We start from the raw sequence: 23,069 nt of genomic DNA, 5'->3' as shown, positions 1-23,069 counted from the left end.
GTGAGGCAGTTTAGATATGCAACCAAGAAGTCCATCGCAACTTCAGTTGCATATATGCTATCCATCTTTAGTGGTTCCGAGAGCGTTATGACAGAATAATGTAGAAAAATAAGGCTACCGGGATCGCCTGATAGAGTATGTTGAGGAATCCTAATATGTATTCTGTGTCTCATTCTTGCGCTCCTACCATCAACCCCCTTCTTTAATTAGCGTTCTGGATATGATTTGTAGTGCTCTCATTGTGGATAAGTGAAAAAGGAGCTAAGAGTTGCGTCTGACTTGGTAGTATTGGTGCAGAGTTCGCTACATTTCCTATCTATTAATGAGAGCCTTCCATTTGTACCCGTTGAGGAATCAGATGACCTCCGCTCAAGAGTTTATCTACGTTTACACGGAGGCATTCAATCTTGTGATTTCTTCTCGTGAGTCTGGCTGCCCGATTGAGATAACCGCGTGGGCTAGATGCTTCGAACACCATCGCCCAGCCCAAGGGATGTCCAAGGGCGCAGGAATTTCGTGATACGGTACCAGGTTAATCGATTGAATTGCCTATTGTCTGAAAGCACTACGCGGATAGAGCGCGACTGAACGTCGCAATAGTCGCTGTCAAGGAGGTGTCAGGAAAGCCAGCCAAATGTTTCATGATAAGGCTGTCCGAAGAATTGAGACATTACTTTGTTTCGACGACGCACCATCTTTCAGTGAGACAACTTCAGACCCCCTATGTGAATCGTGGGATATAATAAGATCAAAAGTTGCGAGCCATGCAGGTGGTTGGATCATTTGAGTTGACCGTTATATGCCCCAGTCCCCACAATACAACCAGCTGTTTCTTTTTGGATGTCAACAGGAGTAGCATTCTCATATCCCGGAGCATTCCGTGTAACTTCACTGGCCCGTTCGCAAACAAGACATTGTTGGCTCCGCTCGAGAATGTATCCCTTGCGGACAGTACCGTTTCAGAGGCCCCGAGACTAAGTGGTATAAGAGCCGGTGGACTAAACCCGCTTTCATGTCTCACTCGTTTTCCGTACGATAATCAAAGTCCTAGGCTACTATTTAATCCACCGCGCCATGAAGCTGCCCGTCTCTCTTCTCGCTTGCGCTAGCTTACTCCCTGGCGCCCTGTCCTTCACGGACGCATGCAAGGAAGGTCTTCTATACTGTGGCAAAACTCTGGAGCAGTATCATGGTACGTACATGCCTGCTGAATCAGAAGGCTAGCTGTGATCCTCTCGCTAAATCTGCAATCGAAAGGATACTCAATTCAGGAGCTCGAGTCAGTTATCATCATGGGCAATCTGGATGCCTTTGTTAAACCGGAGGATGCGCTCTTCAAATGCAAAGACTCCAACGGCGGCCTGCAACTAAGTACTTTCTGCTATTTGGGTTGCACTCAGCCTCCGAATGGTGATACCTGTGCCACGGCACTTTAGGTGACTGTCTTCTTCCTTTGTACATCTTGGTGACTTGTTGACTTATACTGTTAGAGACTATATCCGCAAATCGACTGGTCATCTCACGAGTATTTGAGGCGGACTGTCGGTTTCTTTGAACTGATCAGGCTTTATATAGTGATATTTCTTCTTGACTGCTAATTACTTATAATACAATTTTTCTTTGGCCAGTACTCAGGTACACCGATTGGGTGCTAGGCATTGTCTTTGCAATTTGACTCCCCGACAACGAACGAATTCCGTCTTTAACGTGTATGAGGAGTTACCGTGGAGCATTCATTGTTGGCTGTAACAAGACTATTAATGTCTCAGTATTTGTTATGAGACTCATGACCCACCCGAGAGCTAATAAACTCTTAACTATGCTCGACTATGTCCCACTTGTAGTGGATCTCTAGACAAGCCTCCGAGCTTTATTTAGTGGTTCCCAAGCCTAATGACCTTATTTTAAAGGTTCTAGCTAACAGAGCTTGAGATTCCAAGGCCCTTATTGGGCCGATTCCTCAAGAAATAAGATCGGATTTGAAATTGTGGGCACTGAACTGAAATTGCGAGAAGACGAACAAGCCGCAAGGACGCCTCCTTCACGTACCCGGGTCTATGTTGTCTTTTTATTGCATCTGGCCATTGCATTTTCACATGACGTCGTTGCGAGCGCAAATATGGAACAAACCGAGAATCTTAAATGGCTGTGGTTCGTTTTCTGGTGCGCTCCCGAGTACCATATAATTCTGACGTAATGCGCTCTGAGTCTGAACGAAGCCTTGCAGATTCAACAACTATATATTAAAGGCCTCTGGCTTTCCCTGGCAGAGCCTGAGCGGACGAGGAAAACAGTACTTGCGGTTCCATCAGGGTGGCCATTTCACATTGCGGTGATATTGGAGTTGTGTCCGGACACACGTCAATCCCAGCAACGGCACAGGAGAGAGCTTGAAGAACACACTACACTGCCTTTCACTCAAGATAATGTCAGTAACACATGCAATTTTCAATTGTCGTTCCTAGCTTGGAGAAACTAATAGTTGACGGATCTGTAACCAGAGCTCCAATATGCGTTACCCCTTTGATCAAGGCGACCAGCAGGCATGGACACAGGTGGGACAGCTACTGGTCGCCACGGGACTGTCGTCCATCATCGGAATCGAACGAGAATGGAAGCACAAAAGCGCAGGGCTGCGCACGAATACACTGGTCGGGATAGGCGCTGCCTTGTTCATGCTGATCTCGAAACTAGGGTCCTTTGATGTCCTGGATAAAGGTCTGGTCGTGCTAGATCCAAGCCGGATCGCAGCCCAGATCGTATCCGGGATTGGGTTTATAGGCGGAGGAATTATCTTCAAACAGCGCAACGAGATCCGAGGGCTTACTACTGCCGCTGGCGTCTGGCTGAGTGCAGCGGTTGGGGCTGCCTGTGGCGCTGGATTGCTCAGATTAGCGAGCGTTTCCACCGCGTTGTACTTCGTCGCTGTCCTCGTCTATCCGACTCTGATGCATGTTCTGCGACAATACCTCGACCGGAATAATACCATGGAGATCTCGGCGGTGATTCGCTATCGGACCGGAGCTGATGGGTTGCAAACCCTGCTCCTAAATGTGATGGAGGCAGGGTATCGCGTACGGGTGATAACCCGACTGGAAGAGGTGCTCGTTAATCAAGCCGCGAGTAATGGGTCTGCAGCAGGGGACCGACATGAATCGATTTCAAATTTCTCTAGGACACCAAAGACACCTGCGGCACATATTGAGAGGCTCGAGCGGATCTTTGACATCCATCTGACGGTAGATGGCTCTAGAGGTCCAGATAGTCTGATGCATGCTCTATCCCAACTGGACTCAGTTATTTCAGTTTCTATTGAGGATGACGAAGGAGAATTCGTCCAGAGAGTTTGACAGTAAGGTCTCCCATGCCACTTCCCTAAAACGAGTTGATTCCAAGTCTCAAAGACGCCATGCAGAAAAGCAAAATTACCTTGTGCAAATTCTCCACAACATGACAGAAGAGGACGGTAAATGGACTGGATGGGATACAGGCGGAAGAACCTGGGGATGAGTGTTAGTGCAGTTGAAACGTTTTCTGTAAAAGCTGCAGTGTGCCTTGAACATCCCAGTTTGTATATCTTTCAAGGGGATTCTTTCATGTGTCCAATAGTAACAGTTGATATGGTGTTTTAACACCCCTGGACCGCTCCCTGGCTGTGGTAAAGGATGTCCAAATTACTTTTTCAGCGACATACCGTAATAGACTAGGGCTAAGTGTAACAAATTCCTGTTTTATTTTGCCCAAGAGGGTATACAAAGCTTCTCCTATCGCGCCACAGTAACAGCTCTTGGCTGTCATAAATAGACCTGGGAATAGGTGCTAATATTCCCCACTAACAGGCGTTATGAAGCGCACCAGTTCAGAGAGCCCGCGCGGATGAATTGGATAGATCACCAGCAGTAGGACTCGCTTGTTAAAGACGTCAATGCGCGTTCACAATCCAACTCCGCCAGGTACGACTCTCCCCCGAGTTCCATCATGAAGCCATACCACCAGAAATCAGGTGGAGCAAACCTCAAAGCTGTGGTGAAATCCCAATAATCAGGGTACCAGCCTGCGGCCTCCCAGTCTAGAAATCCAGTGATCCGTCCGCCCTGTACCATGATATTATGGTGCGCTAGGTCGCCGTGCGTAAAAACAATGCGGTGAGACATCTGCTCCATTTTCTTTGCGCGATCGAGTGCATTCTTGTATTCAGTTTCCGATTGGAAACCACCCGCCCAAGACGGGCTCAGAAGATACTCGTTGAACTCCTGTTCCGTCTCAAATGGACCAGCGAGATGATTAGGTATACGGACACTCCTGACTGCAGTGCCTATTAGGGAGCAAATTCTATTACCGCCCACGGGGTTTTGCCATCTCCGCATCGCCTCCAGGTAGCCCTTTAATTGCTGTAGGATCGAGTTTCGGTCCTCCTCGCTCAGCGTCTTGTATGCTTGGCCAAGTTCATCGCCGGGGACGCGAGTCATTAGAATCGAAACTGGTGCATGCGGGCAATCTGGATGCTCCCCATAGCAGATAACCCTGGGAACTGGTAGACCCGCTCTTCTAGCGGCCTGCATAGTCAACACTTCCTCTATCCGAGTCCCATCGGACCACTTCAGGATCAGCCCAAACGGAAGCTGAGCAATTTGATTGTCGTAGGTAGCCCCGACCCAGCTACAATAATAATCAGAAAATCGTCTAAGATATTTGTGGACGATGCCCCAAAACCGGCGTAGCAGTGGATGCGTTGGGCGTGGAGGTGCAGGTATTTGGTCAGTAATGACAGGTGAGACGCGGTCTGGCCAAGTAAAATCCGGCATGAAGCAGCGGGGGATTAATGATAATTCCATTGTAAGCGGGTGGTAGTAGAGAAAGTACAGAAGCGCAAGAGGCAGCAAAGAGAAGAGGTTCACAGGTTGGCATGCTTGTTTTTATCACCTGCAGGGTGTCTCACTCTGATTGGATAACTGGAAATCCCCTGGGGTTGATAATTTGACTGGTTAGTTTGTAAATAGGTGCATCTTTCCATCTCTTGCATTCCCTCAATTTCTTCGTTATCATGTCTCACCCCATCCTTACCAAAAGGTGTATGGATTTTGATGATGTAGCATGGCAGCAGAGTCACAAGCCTTTCGGTACTTGGAACAAAGAGCAGCCGCTGAAACGATGACGCAGAGACACCAGCAGATATGCAGGAACAGCTTCTGCCCATGACAGGACTCAAGCATGCGATGGTCTCGCAGGTGGATGATCATCATTACACCTCTGATATGGGCATCGCATCGTGAAAGCGACTGTGGACTGCCCGAGGTAGTTGTCTCAAATGTGCTGAGAAGTAGTATTAACATGATTGTGCTGTCATGTGCCATTTCCTCTTGTGAGGATAGTGCGGCATTAAAAAGGTGAAGAGCACGCCTGTATTAGCATTAGGACTCCTCAAGGAGAGCTGTATATTAGAAGCTATAGCGTACACTGCGAGTGTGACAGTGCTCAAGCTCACAGAGGGTTGTTTCCAATTTCTGACCTCCTCACAGAGCACAGAAAGATACTCATATTAACCTCGGGCACTGCCACGGTCATGGAATACGTGAGCTGCAAGAAAGAAGTCGATGGCACGATCGCTGAGGGAATGAATGAGCTCTCGCGGGGGATTGACTCACATTCCCGTGGCTCTACAAGACCTGTAGGGTCTCTGCTGGGCCTTTTCTCGGTGTTTGATCCAGGACCTCTCGAATCCATATAGCTGTAGTTTCTTAGATCATAGTACTGGAACATGCGGTCAATCGCGTCTTTGTAGTGCGGACATCACCATCCAGCCTTGAGTCATTGGCCACAAGCTGGGCACTTTAACAGCAAAGCCCGCGTCGACGAGTATATCCATTCCCTTGCAATCTCACCCACCATCAACCATCTTGGCATCTATAATTCTATTTTCTTAGAGTCTCTGGTCCCTATATTAAGCGACCCTTCCTCCTACAAGCTAGTCTTTCCAGAGCCAGCTCATCTCAAAGCCGCAATGCCACTCCTTGGTCCCTCCGCTGACCTTGGTGGATTTGTCAAGTCGATCCTCCTGAGCGCGGACAGATCTTTAAAGCGTCAATTCAACATTGCCGAGTGGTATTATACTTTGGAAGAGATGGTGAAGTCGATGAAAGTCTTGGATTGAATGTGGATTTCAGGCTATCTATCAAAAGACCTTCAAGACTAGCCTTGCAGCCAGAGGCTGGCCAGACTTCTGGCAGGAAGATCTGGTGCAAGTGATCCTGCACGCGACTGAGTATGGATACTTCCAAGCTGAAAAGATTGAACAAGCTCATGAGGTATGTTCTTGGTCCTTTTATGGGATTATGCTGATATGTGGATGTGTATAGCTTGCAGGGGAATTGTATATAGCGTCAGTGGCGTACTACTATTAAGTAGTGCGAAATTAGCGCTGATAACATAATAAGCTAGCAATGATTATGAAAGAACAAGTGATTCAGAACCAACACTTCTCATTGGTAATCTCTTCATAATCTGTATCCATTCAATAGCTGACAAAGAATATGGAAAGACAGATGTCAGATTAGCCATAGTGACATTGCATGAGGCGGGAGTTGCCAACCAATCCGAGCTAATAACTATCTCATTCTAGAACCCATAGGCAGGAAAGCGGAATCTGGAAGCAAGCGAAGCAAATCGAGTCGGAGGAAAATGGTCGTATGCAATTCCAGAGAGTTCTGTAAATCCATTCCCAGACCGTAAACTGGCAGACAAGTCAAGTATAAATAGCTGCAGGAACAGACATTTATCCATGGCAAAACACTCCCTCGTGCTTCCTACTACTCTACATAAAGAGCGTACTTACATTCGATCCACTATGTATTCCCATCCAAACATCCTTTGGCTCTATGCCCTAATTACCACGTTGATCAGTCCAACACTGGCATTGCCTACGCTTCCAACAACCAACCCTTCGTCAACATCGACAGTCTTCCAGTTCACTCGCAACGGCACATGGCTTGAAAACCTTGCAGTCCGACCTAACGGAAGCCTCCTTGCGACGCGCCTTGACGTCCCCGAACTGTGGCTGATCGACCCAGCCAACACCAACACCGCGGAAGCTGGTTCCTTGTTCTACACCTTCCCCAATGCCACCAGTCTGCTAGGCATCACCGAAATCGACAGAGACGTCTACGCAGTGGTTGTAGGCAACTTCTCCATCTCCACCGTCACGAGCACCCCCGGTTCATACGCGATCTGGAGACTTGATGCCTCGGGTAGCGCTGCACCATCAGCGAGTATTCTGGCACGAATCCCCGAAGCTGAGTTCCCGAATGGCATTGCGCGGTTCGGGCAGAACCTGCTTCTCATTACGGACTCCGCCAAGGGCGTGATCTGGCGGCTGGATATGACGTCGGGAGTATACTCGCAGGCACTGTCTGATGCCTCGATGCTTCCTGCTGCGGGCCAGCCGTATGCTGTTGGTGTTAATGGTATTGATGTGCGCGGAAAGTATGTCTACTACACGAGTACCACGCAGATGTTGTTCTGCAGGGTCCCGGTGAATAGCGGAGCTTCTGCCACTGGTCCTGTTGAGGTCCTTACTAGTGGGATTACTCCGGATGATTTTATGCTCGGGAGCAATGGGACGGCGTACATCTCGACGAACCCGGACAATGGGCTGGTGAGGGTTGATCCAAAGGGGAGAGTCAAGTTGGTGGCTGGAAATCAGTTTACGATTGCTGTTGGTGGATCAACTGCGGTTGCTGGCAATAAGGATGGTTCAGTGCTTTATGTCACAACGAGTGGGGGACAGTTTTCACCCATCCTGGGTAAGCTCATTGAGCCGGCCAAAGTTGTGGCCATTCATCTGTAGGTAAAGATTGAGGAGTGGTGTGCTTTCATGCTGAATTGCCTATTCAATCGCTTAGAATTAGACCTGAGTAGCTAGCCTTACACCTGATACCGATTAGACAGTGCATCCTTAGATTGCATGAATACAGTCTTCTTAGTTCCTGAGCAATATGTAAGAACCCTAATGGTCTTTCCATGTGAACAACAGCGACTGCACCACTCCATGCTCGACCGTTTGCTCCCCCGGCATCTGAGAAGCCACGTCGACAGCTCTCTCAAAGCTCAGCTCCACCCTCGTCTCACCGTCCACCGTCTCCCACCTCACCATCGCGACATTGTCCCTCCCAACCGCCACCTTCGCCGAGATGTCCTTACTCAGCCTCAACCGCGGCTTGAACAACACCCTCCGGCCCCCAGGCGCATCGATCCTCACCCCCGCCATCTCCGTACAATACTCATAGATCGGCACACTCCCCCAAGCGTGACAATCCGAGCGCTGCCGCACATCATCTTCCTCCCACGTCGTCAAATTACACTCCAGCATCCGCCGCCACGGATCCCACACCCGTCCCCAATACGCCTCATATGCCTCATCGCCCGCCAGCGAGAAGGCCCGCAGCGCATAAAACTGCATCACATACGAGCACTTTGCGAACCTTGTCTCCGCAAAACTCTCCGTCAGCAGACGCGCACGATCATCCTCTGCCACCACACCAGATAGCACAGCGAACACCTGGCAGTGCTGCGAATAGGCACCGGCGTCGGCAATATCGGCCGTGGAATCCGTGAAGAAGCGCCCGTCGTAGCAGTGCTTGCGGATGGCGGCGAGGACGGCACCGGCGCGCGCGGTGTACTCGTCTGCGTGGCCGGGTCGGCCCACGGCGTGGAGGAGCTGCGCGGCTTGTTTGAGGACGTAGGCGTAGAGGAGGCTGAAGAAGGTGTGTCGGTTTGACTGGCGGCCCGACGTGGGCACGCCTTTGTCTGAATGGGTGTCTGTTGCGTCCCAGGTTGTCACCCAATCGACGTATTGCCAGACGTCGTCTGGGAGATTGCTGACTAGACCGAGGGAGTCGGTGTGGGCGTGGAAAAACTCGAGGACACCGTCGATGCGGGGGAGGAAGGAGCGGGCGTAGGCTGTGTCACCGAAGTGGAAGTGGTGGTCGCAGACTTGGAGAATCCAGTAGAGGGAGAACCCAGCGATGATCTGCGGGACGTGCGACGGGAATCGGGACTGGGTGAGACCTTCTGGTGTGACGGAGACGGCGAAGTTGGTGATGGCCTGGCGCATGAGGCGGTCGTCACCGGAGAGGAGGTAGTGGAATAGACCGACGGAGCGGCTGTCGCCAGAGTATCTGAGGATGTTAGGTACGTCTTTAGTTGCTGAGTGGTGTCTTACTGGAGTTGCTCGTAGAACGGACAGTCGGAGTACCCGTCGAACATGCAGTTGCGCATTGTGCGGATAGAAACCTCCCAGATCCTCTCGCTGTATTCGTCCCCCTCTTCCTTCCAGCTAGCCTGGACTGCCATCGGATAATTGACCTGGGTAGCGTCGAACGAGAGGAGCTCAACCGGCGCAGGTCCACTGGCGATCTCAAGCCGGATCAGTCTAAACGTGCGAAACCAGAACGGCTCGTAGACGATCGTCTTGCCGGCCGGTAAGTCGAAGGTCACCTCGTCATACGGCCCAATGAGACGTCCATTCACCGCGTCCAGTCGATCGGCCTTTGTACGGAAGAATGGGTACGCCCGCGGCTCTTGCTCGTATCCTTCGGAATAGGTGATCTTGAGGGTTATGCGAGACGCCTGCGCAGCTCGGAAGGACCAGCGCAGGAACGCAGTCGAATGAACCTCTGCCTGGAATTCAAGCACATGCGAGGAATTGGCCGGGAGTGTCAGTATCTGCTTTGCGTTCAGAAACCCCGTCCACTCGTCAATATGGTTGCTACTCTGGGACTTTCGGACCAGACCAACATCCACTGGAGTCTCCTCAGGCATGGGAATCTGACGAGGCCGTAGACGCCATGGCGACAGATCTCCATTCAACGTTCGTATCCCGTACGCCATTGGCGTAACCGGCTCCTCCAGCACAGTCGGAGTAAGGCGCTCATTAATCTATCCGATTAGTCTCCGCCACTCTCTCGCAGAAGATACAGATACCTACATGCAGAAACATATCGTCAACCAGTCCCATCGGGAACTGCACACTCTCATCCACCTGCACCAACCACCCTTCCCTTGACTGCACATCCACAGCCTCCGTCTCGGTCTCGATCATCCCCACAACCGTTAGCCCTGGAAAGGCGGTCCGCTCAAAGGGCATCGCACCCCTGCACGCATTGAAATACCTCAGCACAACAAAGACAATTTCGTTGTCTCCCACACGCAGATGCGGTGCAATGTCCACCGTGTCATAGTACCAGATCAGAGGGCTGCCGCGGGCGGGCCCAACTGCCGCCCGCATGCCATTGACATAGAGCTTGTAGCGTGTATCCGCTGAGCAGTGGACTAGCGCTTGTGTAGCGGGAGAAGACAGAGATACGTGACGGTTGAATCGGACGATTTTACCGGCCGTGTTGGCCGGGGAGCTATCGATCCACTTTGGGGCCCAGATCCAGTTGGACTGGAGGGAGTTTATGGTCTGTGCAGTTAGTATTAGGTTGTTGGGTTAGAAGAGGCGAGGTACCTTTTGTTCATCTGGGGAGATCATGTTGTATTGAATCCCTGGTATAAAGATCTGATGCGGAGCTGGGGCTTAGAGGATATTTATCTGGTTGATGGCTCGGGGGAATGGTCCCCGACATTCCCCCGCTTGCCATACTGCTACTGTGGGAGGTCAAGAAGCATAGACCACGGGATAACAATTTAAAGATCAACTTCAACTTCTATACGTCTCTTTACCATCCATCTGAATTCACAAAGCCGAAATCAGAAACAGATAACACATTCCCGCAGAACTAATCTCCCGCCAAATTATCTCTCTGGTCTCTTAGCAACCCAAGCCACCAATCATGTCCATTCTGGACAATATGTGACCTACACGCAATTACTTGCAGTGCTTGTGAACGCTCCATCCAACACAAATAGCTCCCTCGTAGCAGTTCCATGGAGCGCGGCCAGCAGTAGCACAGTCAAGGAACTATCTCGTCAGCCGCTTCCTTTACCCCTCGGGCAAAGAATAACTCACCTCGTCACCGCACTTCCAGAACGGAGCAGTACCGACGCAGTAGATGTACGACCAGGCCCGCTTGCCATACTTGGCAATCAGCTTGGCGAACTTGATCGCGAGCTTCCACTTGGGCACGCGCTTCTCCAGGTCCTCGTCGTCGTCATCCATGTCCGCGAGGTTGACTTCCTTGCCCTCGGCATCGTAGAAGGTCGCAGCTATGTCCGTTAGTTTGTGTTTGTGTTTGCGGGCTTGTGAAGGGGGCAAAGGACGTACTTCCTTCAGCGGTCTCGATGGCAGTGACTTCGAGGGTGCCGTCGACGTCGAAGAATTCCATCTTCTTCTTGCCGTCTTCGAGGACGGAGCTCACGATGTTGCCGTAGGGAGTGGCAACAGTGCTGTTGTTGTCGCTCAAGGCATCCTCGCGGGGCATCAGGGAGGGGTGGCCGATGGTAGAGGCCAGGGCGAGGTGGCCGCAGAGGGCTACCATGAGGGCGTTGACGACGACGATGAACTTCATATTGAAGATGGTGGAGCTGTGATACTTGCCGAATGCTTTCTTTACTTGCTTGCTTGCTTGCTTCTTGTGAGGTGCTTGTTGATTTCTCTCAATTCTCGTGGATGTCGAGGGGTTTATATACCTTTTGTTCCCTCACAGGACGCCCTCCTCGACCAAAACGTTCATCCTCATCACGCAGACAACTTCGCATTCGTCGATGCCATTTTCCATTGCTAATTTCGGCATCCCCAAATGAAGCCGACGAGAAGCGAACCTGAATACGATGCAACCTCGTATCGTCATTCGAATCCCAGCATCTTCTTCACCTGCGGAATCATGCCAGTGGAACATGACGCTTGGCCTGCAGAGGCCGATTCCTCCGTCCCTCGTATTGGACTTGGCATCTTGATTATCTGCTGCCAAGCCGTTCCAGGGCTGCTATAAAAAGCTGTTCCTCTGCCCAGCGCCAAGGGAGCCAAGACCTTCCACTCACATCTGCGTTCAGGTTCCTGTATCGACCGCCTTGGTGGCTTGGGCTTCTCAATTGGGAGGTACATCGCGATTCCATGGAATGAGGACACGGAGGGTGTATGGGATGAGGCTACCGCTCGCATTCTACACTTTCCTCTCTCCTGTCAAGGCCTAAAAAGGACGCATGGAATGTAGGCGTATTCGGATTTCTCGGCGGAGGAATCAGTTCCAGTGAGGGGTTTGGTCAAATGAAGCCATTTGTCATGGACTCGTGTGCAGTGGGGCCCAAGTATAGCATCGCTTGACATACTCTGCCTCATGCCAGTCCCGGATTATGGACGCCATCTCCATGGCCCTCGGGTTAATCCATCCACGCAACGTAGAATTCAGTTCCATACCCCAAATGAAGACTCAGATACGACAGCGGATATTAACTCTTACGCAATGGATAGGTATCTATTTGGGGATCCACGTCAGGGCCAATCGTTCTTCCCTCTTCAGCCATGTCTAATAGCTCATCAACCTCGTACGATGCCGTATGCATTGCCTCTTCCACGTTTGGCAGTGCCCCGCCGGTACTGACACCTAAACGCGGTGTAGGCCTAAGGACTGGGGGAAGGACAAGGTTTATAGAAATAGCCTGACTTGAGATACTTGCCTCGCGTGTCCAGTTTTATCCATTGTGACTCAACCTGCATGACGGAGGAAAATGTTGGCGAGTCGTCTCCTGCCGAAGTTGATAAACCTATGGCTATATGAATCTTAGGCAAGTTAATTTTACACCCATCATTTGGAAAAGGACAAATTTACTTCACTCATCATTTTCCCAAGTTCACTCTCATTGAGTGCCTCAATATCTGATATACTCCAAGTAGCGTTGTCCCTCTCGTCGTTGTCCGTTGGTGAGATGATTGAGCCAGAGACTTTCCTAGTCTTTAAGCTTGGATTTCTCTGAAATATGATCTGGGTTGTAAACCAGGTGCATAGGGCACTATTTTAAGGAAACTTCACCTCTGTCAAGCCCTCCAGGACAGAGCTCTTGCCGCTAGACACAACGACCAATTGCGGTAGATCAATGTATTCGCCCATATTACAGGCGAATAACTTGTCAATTTCTCAAGTGATGCGGGCTCTGCGAGAACCATGTTGGCCTCAACCTGGACTTCCAGCGTGACTATCATTGTTGATTGTGGAAAACTCACGGACGTTACCATCCGCATTGATATAGCTACAGGTCTCGCATCCCTTGACACCTCTTCTCCTTGCGAATTCCATTCTTCAGCCTTATTGGAATTTGGACTGCTCTTGCATGGGAGTGATCGATGATGCTAAACTCCGAATTTTCTGGAGCGAATTTCTACCAGCACGGGCGAACTCGTCCGCTCCCAAACGCAGGCACATACAGTAATCGCGCTAAACAGCAACGCTGTTTGTCGTTGATTTTACTGGTGATAGTTGCGATCCAGAAGGAATCATGATGTAATTCAGCACCATTGGACTGCAAATCCTCAGCATCAGCAGATGACTCTAGGATCTGCCTACCCTGAGACTGACAGAAGGTACTATGGGCTATATTTGCCCTGTTGATATAGGATGCATAATCTGTAATCCATGTGAAGTAATATTTTCGAGAGTCATTTTCTTGTTCAAGAAGTGCTTGCTCCACACCTCCGTAATTTTCTCCAGCCCTGAATCTGGTACATTCCTTGTTTATGCACATAAAGATACACTTTTGCTGCGAGGGTGCTGTATGAATAAATACTTGTTGATATCATGTCAATGATGCATGACCAGCATATCCTGAAACCATTTCACATCTTGAGAGTTGGAAAGAAATAGGTAATTGTAGTTCTTTTTTTAGTCTTCCCTTAACTTCATTAACGGTCTGCGAATATATATCCGCTCCACAACACCACGACGCTTACATGAACCTCAAACTATACTCAATTTCTGTGTTGATATAATGCGACACTTGCCGTAATGATCATGATATCCGCTCACTGGACCCATCAATCAGCATGATCATGATGAAAGCATATGGAGTCATGGATCCTGAGTATAGATTAAGCTTAAATTAAGCGGCCAGGCAGAAGGGCTGCCCAGCCAGCCATGATGCTTGATTGAGAATAGTGACAGTTACTGACCAATACCTCATAAGATCAATGTAAAGACAAGAGATATTATGTCTCGCTTGACTCGTCAGTGTCTACGTAATGCTGTAGGGCCAGGCTCAGACCGCGGATGGAGAGCTCAACAGGAGCCCATGGTGGCATGAGATTCCATTGCGTGGTCTTCCCATTAAACGCTGTTAATCAATTCATATACAAATAAAGTATTATTACATTGATCGCAATATTCGGCGTATTTCCGAAATGTTGCAGAAGCTTCTCCCCTAATTCGTCATCGCAGGATAGGCCGCGTCATACCGTGTTTCTTCTGCATTGCCCACCTCAACATCATCAACGACGACGATATACCTGAAACTCACGAATCAAAGCAGCTGTACCGACGAATCAACACACATTATTCACGCCGCGCGCGGTGGAGCTGTCTCGCATAGATATCGGATCACTTACCGGAACCTACATAGATGGGGGGAAGATCGGCATCCGAATCGCCCTGTAGAGACATTTTTCCTTTCCATCGCCGATTCAACCAACTGGTGGAGTACTGGTGGATTGGCGTTCACTGAGTAATTCTCCCTCTCCACTCGACGGAGAATTTCTGACAGACCATTCTACAATGCTGTTTGAGATGGTACTATGGTGGTCCTCCAGGGGTCGAGGGCCAACCGGTATATAAAACTAGTGATCTGCAACTCATGGCAGATGTTTTGTTCCTCAGCACACCGCACCTTGTCATTCTTTTGCTTTTTCTTCTCTTCATTTACCTCAGTCATTCGTTCCTTGCCTACTTCCAGGATGAAGTACGCTGCTTTCCTTACCACCATCGGCGCTCTGGTCTCCCGGGCCATTGCGGTTGGCGTCCAAGGCACCGCCGAGGGTTTCGCCTCGTCCGTGACCGGCGGTGGTAGCGCTACTGCCGTTTACCCTTCCACCACCGACGAGCTGGTCTCGTATCTCGGTGATAGTGAGGCCCGTGTGATTGTGCTCACCAAGACCTTTGACTTCACTGGCACAGAGGGTACCACCACCGGGACTGGTTGCGCTCCCTGGGGTACTGCTTCTGGCTGCCAGGTAGCGATTAACAAGGACAACTGGTGCACCAACTACGAGCCGGATGCTCCTTCTGTCTCTGTCAGCTAGTATGGTGCTCCATCGGAATTTTGTTTCATGATCCTAACACAAGTAGTGACAATGCTGGCTCACTTGGTATCACCGTCAACTCCAACAAGTCCCTTATCGGACAGGGCACCTCCGGCGTCATCAAGGGCAAGGGCCTTCGTATCGTCAGCGGCGCTAAGAACATCATCATTCAGTCAGTACAAGAAAATAAAAGTGAAGGATTACGCTGACCTGACTTGCCAGGAACATCGCCGTCACTGACATCAACCCCAAGTACGTCTGGGGAGGCGACGCCATCACCATCAACCAGGCAGACCTCGTCTGGATCGACCATGTGACTGTACGTTTTCCCTCACACACACACACAGACAAGTTGAAAATAGAAAAGACTGAGCCTAAGTGACAGACCGCTCGCATCGGCCGCCAACACTACGTCCTCGGCACCGAAGCCAGCAACCGCGTCACCCTCTCCAACAACTACATCGACGGCGAGTCCGACTACTCGGCCACCTGCGACAACCACCACTACTGGAACGTCTACCTGGACGGCTCCAGCGACAAGGTCACCATGAAGGGCAACTACTTCTACAAGACCAGCGGCCGCGCCCCCAAGGTCCAGGGCAACACCTATCTGCACGCCGTCAACAACTACTGGAACGGCAACTCCAACCACGCCTTCGAGATCGGCTCCGGCGCCTATGTCCTCGCCGAGGGTAACCTCTTCTCCGACGTCACTGCTGCCGTCGAGTCGTCCAGCTTCGCGGGTGAGCTGTTCGGTTCCTCGAGCGCCTCGTCTACCTGCAAGTCTTATATCGGCCGGGACTGTGTCGCCAACTCGTTCTCCAGCTCCGGGACGCTCTCCGGGTCGACTACTGATGTGCTGTCTAAGTTCAAGGGTCAGACGGTTGCCTCGGCGAGTGCGGCTGGCACTGGTCCTGCCTCTTCCGCTGGTCAGGGCCATCTGTGACTGCGCATTTCGAGGGGGGATAACTATTGCGTGGACTGTACTCTAGTTAAGTCTATTAATATCAGTCTAACTATAGTGGGTGAGAATATGTGTACGCATAGCAATCGACAGATTACCACTCACATTGTCGCATGTCATACATTATGCCGCATTGACGTTGATGTAGATAGATGGCACAATGTTGCTATTGATTGTCTAAGGGAGAGCCGCATGTACGGATTTAGCCTAAAACCAAGTATTAAGTCCTCAAAATGCGCTCGATTATCGGCGGTAGAGGAGCATAGCTCACTCGCCGATGCATCGGACCACAAATCAAACAGATGTGAGACCGATAGGGTTTAGTTGGAAAACCAAAAGTGCAAGTCCTATATGTTTCCATTGTGTTTGATCCTGCACTGTGGCTAAATGTCTCGACCCCCCGGATCTAAGCGACTAGAATATATGTCCCAACATCAAGATCGCTTATCGACTGGAATTCGTATATCGGACAGTCAAACAAACTTGGACAGCGGTCGAGGCAACAGAGGCTCATCAGATCTGCGATAGTCCATTTGAGCAGGTTTGAAGATTTGCCTGTTCTGTAGAACCCTACGCCCGGCCTGACCTGTGCTGGTTCAACGACCATGTCGTAGCCACATTCGTGAGTTCGGTGCACGGCGCATGCGACGCCAGGTTGGATGAGCAAGACGACTCCCTCTCGGAAGAAATATCAGACCATGTTCAGCCGTTATTGCCGGATTTCTGGTGTTCTAAGTGAACAACTTCACTGACGAAGCTAAATTGAGATAGGGCGCGAAATTTCCTCGCGGTCCCAATGTTTCAGCCGCCATCCGAGAATTGTTATGGAAACACTCAATTACTCGGTGGTTGGCAAACATCGTAATAGAATCCATCAAGTACGATTTCGGCCACACTTTAGGGTAGGATAGAACCGAAGGTTATGTTTTCAATGAGGCTCTACACATGGGCCCAGCCATTCGCAACGAGCACCTGCATCTCGTTAATCAAACAAAAGTCGCCGGGTTCATGTCGACCGCTAGAGAGAGCCATCCACTGGGCAACTCTCCGTTGAACGACCCACTTCTTGAAAAGAGTCGTGGTAGCCCAACGTCGCAATCTGTTCTCCCACATAGCTACGGCAATATATTGTGGAGAAAGCCAGGAGCCAGCAGGGTGGACTTTTTCGTATGCCTCGCCATTATAACCAACACGGACCTTGGGATTCAGGTAGACGCCCTGGTGTCCCGAGAGAGGATTGTCCGCATGGATCAAGCAACATTCAGAGCCCTCAAGATGGAATAGTGCTAGAGAATCGGAAATCCCACGGAATCGCAGCGGCGTGGCCGAGACGAAGGGCTCAATGGGCATCGCGACTGTTCAAGCCGGGTGAGTCAAAGCAAAGGAAGAACAGATACACTACAATGAAAGAGATGATATGGGGTCATGCAAAGATGAGCTTACCCATGCCATTCCAGCAACTCTTGACGGGGACAGGTGACATGTTGTAGAGCGCATGCCGAGATGTTGTAGAACGAAAATAAGGCCACGTTTGCATGACATGCTCATCGCCATCGCTATCCCGCAAAGCAAAAGTATCATAATACAACGGGGGTCGGGAATAGTCTATAGAGCAAGCGGCGGCGTATACCCCGTCGTTTGTGTTAAGAAGTTCAATAACATCATCCACCTGCGCGAGCATCGAATAGGGTTGGAAGTCATTCTTCAACAATGCTGTAGTAGGATTGATACGTACGGTGAATACAACGTCATTCAAGAAGAGGATCTTATCAAACGCTATGCCTTGTCGTTCAAGATCCTCCAGAGGACGCAAAGTCAAGTTACGGAGCCGAGCCAGGTAAGGTATTCGCCGGAGTTCCTTCCGACCGCGAGAAGTATCTATCCAGCCTTCACTCGAGGGAGAAACGGAAATTTCATCCTCGTGAGTCCTGTCTGAGAGGGTGATATTCCGTTTCACGCCGAGGCGATCCAGCTCCGCATCAAGATCACGAAGCGCACCCTTTGTATTATCCCAACTTCCGCTCTCATAGACACTGACGAACACATTCTCCGTACCCCATGCTTTAGCCAATTGGATGATTACGTCATTCCAGTGACTCCGGAGAATCGCCTCGTTGTTCCAGTGCATGCTCGCAATGTATATTCGCTCCGGTTTCTGTGGCATACGGGGCTTGATCGCGTCCGCTGTTGAGACCCGTTGATATATGAGTAGGACTTCTAGGACGGTCCATAGCGCGAAGCTTATCAGCAAGGCCTGGAGAAGGCGGCGGCGCGGTCCGTACCGGCGAAGCAGCCCATGACGGAGAAATGGGCCGAACTCAGGAGGGAACAGTTGCATTGGAGCGAGCCGGGAGTCGCATCATTAGATGAGTGACGATGCGAGTTATCTAGAGTAATAGACAAAGGATGATGTGTTTGTCGCCGGTTCTGCCGCTTTTCACCGACAACGGAGCCCAGGAGGATAAACATCACGTGCCAATATCGAGTCACATCTCCGCGTCGGACAAGCCTGTAGCAGCCAGCCTAACGCATCGCAGAATATGGTCCCCAGGAAACAGAAGTGATTGTCTTCAACTTCAATGTCAGGAAAGCATACAGTGCAGTATCCCTAGGAAGGTACTTCACAGGCGGACAGAGTCCAAGGCATGTCGTTGGTGCAAGGCTATATATATTTTAGCGCTGTTCAGCGAACCAGCGAAGCATGCAGCCGACCCAGAATTTATTTTTCTAATATACATTCTCTTGCAGCAAGATTGACATCTATGATGGGAAGACCGCACCCTACAACCGCGAAAGGCGGAAGCGCATTTTCTATGACTGCTCCTTCGAGAGGATCCAATGCTCAATCACATGCGAGCCTGCATATCACATCATATCATTGAATGATCAAACCCCCAAACCCTAGATCTAAACATTCGTCCACCCCCTTTGACACAAAACCAACAAATACCCATCCGGATCCCTAACCGTAACTCCCCACTTCTCCCAATACTCATTCGAGTGCTTCACCCTCACTCCCCCACCCTCAATCAACCTCTCCACAACCGCTGGCTCAATCGCCCCATCCACATAAATAACCAACAGATCCTCCTCAGTCGGCCGAGGCGCATTCTCTTCATTACCAGACACCAAGACCAGCTCCAAATGCCACGCTGCACCCGGCCACCCCAGCATCAGCAGTTCATGGCCGCCCTCGACATCGTGCGCGGGCCCACTGCGCCAAAGGACTTTGAGGCCTAGTCCAGTTACGTAGAAGCGCTCTGCGGCGGTGAAATTGCGACAGGGCCGCGCGATGCGGATGTGTGAGGTTGCGCTGGGGATGTGGCCTGTTCCTGGGGTGGTGGCTAGGGTTGGGGTTTGCGGGGTGAGGTGGGAGTGGGACATTTTGTCAGATGCTTTGCTGATTGCAATTTGATTGTATAAGTTGATTCTCGGGATGGTGGGGATATGCTCATGATATATGTGTTTATGCAGGGGCTAGACCTTGTTCTGGAGAGTCCATTTGTCAGCTGGAGGCTGGATACGAGATATTAGTCAGGTAAGTTGTCGTCGCAAGTATCACTCCATCGTATAATGGATGTAATGGAATTATGAAAGCAAAAGACGGATAGATGATTATTTGCTGTAGGTAGTACATACTGGGATGCAGACGAAAGCAGCAATCAAATGTTCAAAGCTAGCTTCCGAAACCAAATATAGAATGGCCAAAGCCAACACCCCCAGCATAATGATCAGCTTGATACCCTTCCCTCCCGAAGTAGCACCTCATCCAGCATCGCGCGGTGCAGCAGTTTATGAAGAGCTATAGCAATCAGACCGATCCCCAGAACAGAAAAAAAAGACTACATACCTTCTGGCGGCGTTCCTTGCGGCGCCTGAGGCGTCACCTGTCGATAATCAATCGCAACATCTGGAACCTCAACCTACAACCCCAATCAGCGACGCTCTCTCTGCAGGGACCTACGACAAACCTCCTGAGCTCGCAGAGCCGCATGCAGCAGTTCCCCCTTATCCACCACATTCCGCAACAGATCCTCCAATTGCGCCCTGTGCGCGCGAACAGAAAATAGTGATGGGAGACGGTACTTCCGCGAAATCAGCTTGCGCCAGCTATACCATTTCACTGAGGACGCTGGAAGGGTGTAGTTGTGTTTGGTTAGCCAGCAGAGTAACTCGACGTGGACGTGGGAGAGGAAGACGCCGTGTTCGACGCACTGGGAGTCCTGTCTTGAGGCGTTGATGAGGTGGCCGTCAGATTTGGCGCGCGAGGAGTACTGGAGGAGGATGGTCTGAATGGTGGCTCGGTCGAAATGGTTGTGGTGGAGGTTGCTGGCGACTTGTTCGAGGAGAGTTGCTATGCGGGAGAGGAGGTCGATGGCGTTGGGGTCGCCGCTTTCTTTGGACATTGTGTTGTTGTATTGAAGGAGGTTAGATGGTGGTGGAGATAGGCGGGTGTTGAGGGGAGTCTCATGGTAATAGATGTCATAGCCGTGATGATGCAGAAAGAATCATATGATCGATAAGCTCATCTGTATTGCTGGTTCTGTCGATTGGTGGTGCTGTGTAGCTATGAACCATGGAATGGGTAAACCTACAGCTGCCCAACAAATTGACCCAGGCGGGTTTCTAAAAGTCAATGTGAAATGGCGGCGAAGATAATAATAATTCATAGGTATTAGTCCTCGATTGTAGGACTCTAACGCACACTATATGACAGTGACACCAGCTACCGGGGTGTGAACAGTGAAGGGTGCAGCTGCTTCAACAGCTGCCCTGCCGGAGGGAGTCGTTCAGGCTCATCCGAGTCACTATCCAAGCCATCGAAGATGCTCCTTTCCCTGACCTCCTCTTCTCCAAACTCTCCCCCTCTCAGAGAACTCAAATAGCCAGTGGCTTTCTGTTCGGGGAATCTATACCCAACCTTCTCGTCCAATATGGCCAGAATCCCTGCCCAGCTACCGTTCAAAAGCTGTATGCTGGACAATTGAAGGGAGATCATTGAGTCACGCATCCCGGAGCAGAACTTTTGTAGATCATCTTGCTTTGAGGAGACGTTGAGGATCGCCAAACGTTTGATCCGCGGCCATTTGACTGCAGCAAGAACAGGACCTAGGTCGTACCAGCCCTCCATTGTGGTCCGGCCATCATTGAGCCCCAACGAAATGAAGCTCATCCGCACATCTTGCAGCTCCGCACCGCACAGTATTGCGCCAACGTACTGGTCGACATAGTACCTATCTACTGGTTGGAGATGCTCGTGCCGGATGGAACGGTGGTTGAGATACGATCCGAAGCTGACTCTGCGGAGGCTGCTATATGCAGCTCGAAGATCAGACCATGCTGCAGGATCGGTGGGATTGCTCACAGTATCGGGACAGATCTGAGAAAAGCTGCCTCGGCATGGGAATGCTCCAATATACAGATCTCTCAGGGTGGCTCCGGTTTTGTGTATGGCAATCGGCAATTCGAACAAGATCCTGGCGGGCGTAAGTTTGACATCGCCCGGAGTGAGTTTGGTATCGTTCACATCCTCAATTGCTTTCCACTCCAGCGCTGCACTCAAGAATTCGGGGAGAAAACTCTTATCTCTAGGCAAAATTAGCGGGTTAAACCGATAATATGGTAGATTCACTGCGTCGGTGAAGCCGAGGGCAACCACGTTGGGTATCTGGTAGATACAAGATGCAACCGTGGTGACGAACGATCCAGTCATGATGAGCTGTAGTTGCTCGTTATGCTTTTTGAGATATTCGTTATAGCCGTTGACGAGAATCTCCATGTATTCATCCGCCTCGGATTCAGTGATATCATCATTCTCTTCATTCTCGTCACTTTCGTCAGAGTTAAAATAGTCGTCCCACGAACGACTGATTATAGAGCAATAACGCGTCGATGCGCGATATACCCTCTTCGGTAGCTCACAGACCAATTCATCATCCGAATCGAACCCCAACTCCAGCCAGGTGTCAGTGTACCATTCACACAAATCAGCTATTTTCTCTAATTCCTTCTTGCAGTGGTCCTTGAATCGCGGACAGTCCGAGACAAGCTCCTGCGGGCGATACTGCAGTCCGACTTGAATAGCATGCACACCTTGTGCTATCCGGGGACGTTTGAGCAACTCCACAGCCCCGTTCAGCGAGTCCTGGTCAAGATCTATGCGGAGGATCGGACACAACAGCGGAGACGCCAGGTCGTTGAACAGGCTGCAGACCAGGCGAATTTGCCGGATGGTCTCGTGGGCAGCCCTACGGGCATCATCTTCGTCCCAGCCCCTGAGCGGCGACCTCCAGTCAATTTGGGCCTGCTTTCCGATCCTGGCGTCCTTGAAGTAACCGAAAATCTGGAGGAGAATATCCGCAGGCAAATCAACTATCGTCATCGGTCGGATCTTCGCGCGGGAAAGTTCCATTGCCCCAGCTCGAAGAGCGATGCGGCGTGTGCGGATGTCATTGAGTACGATGTTCTTTCGGGTCTCCTCTAGGTTGTCCTGCACGGAAGCCTCCTCGCCATCCTTTTCAGCATTGATATCATCTTCAACTTCCTTGTCGGGATAGTCAGGACCATCCCTCCCTTGTTTCGATCTTATGAGTTGCTCAAAAGCATCGAGGCGACTCAGTTCTTGATAAATCTCATCCAGATCAAGCGTGCCGATATCCTCATATTCTGGGTCCCACTGGTCAAGCAGATCCATTATACGATTGGCAGAGTTTCTTGTGGTCAGATCTGTACGCTAAGTGAGGCTAGATACTTGTGGTCTGGAGTGGATATATACTGGAATGGGTATCTCTAGATGGTCCCAATACTGTGGATTGCCGAGACACATCTCTGACTCAGACAGACTCGCAGCAGTTTTCGTTTCATTCATGCACCTCGAGGCATGAG

The 23,069-nt window shown here is 50.5% G+C and overlaps 10 protein-coding genes across 10 annotated transcripts; 4 read left to right on the top strand and 6 right to left on the bottom strand.

Moving 5' to 3' along the window:
* Positions 1-1,074: 1,074 nt before the first annotated feature.
* Positions 1,075-1,436, top strand: Aud_009974 (uncharacterized protein; the record flags this gene model as incomplete). The annotated part of the gene is made up of 2 exons (XM_043294817.1): positions 1,075-1,192; positions 1,258-1,436. 2 exons carry the CDS (start codon positions 1,075-1,077, stop codon positions 1,434-1,436), a joined length of 297 nt encoding a protein of 98 aa, XP_043150752.1.
* A 1,074-nt stretch (positions 1,437-2,510) lies between these two features.
* Positions 2,511-3,350, top strand: Aud_009973 (MgtC/SapB family protein; the record flags this gene model as incomplete). The annotated part of the gene is made up of 1 exon (XM_043294816.1): positions 2,511-3,350. One exon carries the CDS (start codon positions 2,511-2,513, stop codon positions 3,348-3,350), a length of 840 nt encoding a protein of 279 aa, XP_043150751.1.
* A 540-nt stretch (positions 3,351-3,890) lies between these two features.
* Aud_009972 (uncharacterized protein) lies at positions 3,891-4,562 on the bottom strand (the record flags this gene model as incomplete). The annotated part of the gene is made up of 1 exon (XM_043294815.1): positions 3,891-4,562. The coding sequence occupies one exon, from the start codon at positions 4,560-4,562 to the stop codon at positions 3,891-3,893; it is 672 nt and encodes a 223-aa protein (XP_043150750.1).
* A 2,282-nt stretch (positions 4,563-6,844) lies between these two features.
* On the top strand, positions 6,845-7,843 carry Aud_009971 (uncharacterized protein; the record flags this gene model as incomplete). The annotated part of the gene is made up of 1 exon (XM_043294814.1): positions 6,845-7,843. The coding sequence occupies one exon, from the start codon at positions 6,845-6,847 to the stop codon at positions 7,841-7,843; it is 999 nt and encodes a 332-aa protein (XP_043150749.1).
* A 159-nt stretch (positions 7,844-8,002) lies between these two features.
* Positions 8,003-11,504, bottom strand: Aud_009970 (putative rhamnosidase B; the record flags this gene model as incomplete). The annotated part of the gene is made up of 5 exons (XM_043294813.1): positions 8,003-9,173; positions 9,218-9,933; positions 9,983-10,459; positions 11,006-11,202; positions 11,261-11,504. 5 exons carry the CDS (start codon positions 11,502-11,504, stop codon positions 8,003-8,005), a joined length of 2,805 nt encoding a protein of 934 aa, XP_043150748.1.
* Positions 11,505-14,875: 3,371 nt separating this feature from the next.
* Aud_009969 (polysaccharide lyase family 1 protein) lies at positions 14,876-16,166 on the top strand (the record flags this gene model as incomplete). The annotated part of the gene is made up of 4 exons (XM_043294812.1): positions 14,876-15,219; positions 15,267-15,392; positions 15,443-15,539; positions 15,606-16,166. 4 exons carry the CDS (start codon positions 14,876-14,878, stop codon positions 16,164-16,166), a joined length of 1,128 nt encoding a protein of 375 aa, XP_043150747.1.
* A 957-nt stretch (positions 16,167-17,123) lies between these two features.
* Positions 17,124-18,522, bottom strand: Aud_009968 (glycosyltransferase family 69 protein; the record flags this gene model as incomplete). Its single annotated transcript, XM_043294811.1, has 2 exons — positions 17,124-17,539; positions 17,628-18,522. 2 exons carry the CDS (start codon positions 18,520-18,522, stop codon positions 17,124-17,126), a joined length of 1,311 nt encoding a protein of 436 aa, XP_043150746.1.
* Positions 18,523-19,091: 569 nt separating this feature from the next.
* Positions 19,092-19,568, bottom strand: Aud_009967 (VOC family protein; the record flags this gene model as incomplete). Its single annotated transcript, XM_043294810.1, has 1 exon — positions 19,092-19,568. The coding sequence occupies one exon, from the start codon at positions 19,566-19,568 to the stop codon at positions 19,092-19,094; it is 477 nt and encodes a 158-aa protein (XP_043150745.1).
* A 347-nt stretch (positions 19,569-19,915) lies between these two features.
* Positions 19,916-20,590, bottom strand: Aud_009966 (glyoxalase family protein; the record flags this gene model as incomplete). The annotated part of the gene is made up of 3 exons (XM_043294809.1): positions 19,916-19,986; positions 20,035-20,107; positions 20,156-20,590. The coding sequence occupies 3 exons, from the start codon at positions 20,588-20,590 to the stop codon at positions 19,916-19,918; spliced, it is 579 nt and encodes a 192-aa protein (XP_043150744.1).
* Positions 20,591-20,910: 320 nt separating this feature from the next.
* On the bottom strand, positions 20,911-22,878 carry Aud_009965 (uncharacterized protein; the record flags this gene model as incomplete). Its single annotated transcript, XM_043294808.1, has 1 exon — positions 20,911-22,878. One exon carries the CDS (start codon positions 22,876-22,878, stop codon positions 20,911-20,913), a length of 1,968 nt encoding a protein of 655 aa, XP_043150743.1.
* Between the last annotated feature and the right edge of the window lie 191 nt (positions 22,879-23,069).

Source organism: Aspergillus udagawae, assembly GCF_001078395.1.
Source record: "Aspergillus udagawae IFM 46973 DNA, scaffold_8, whole genome shotgun sequence".
NCBI lineage: Eukaryota > Fungi > Ascomycota > Eurotiomycetes > Eurotiales > Aspergillaceae > Aspergillus > Aspergillus udagawae.
The sequence above is the reverse complement of the archived record's forward strand: the minus strand, read 5'-3'. Positions and strand labels throughout refer to the sequence as shown.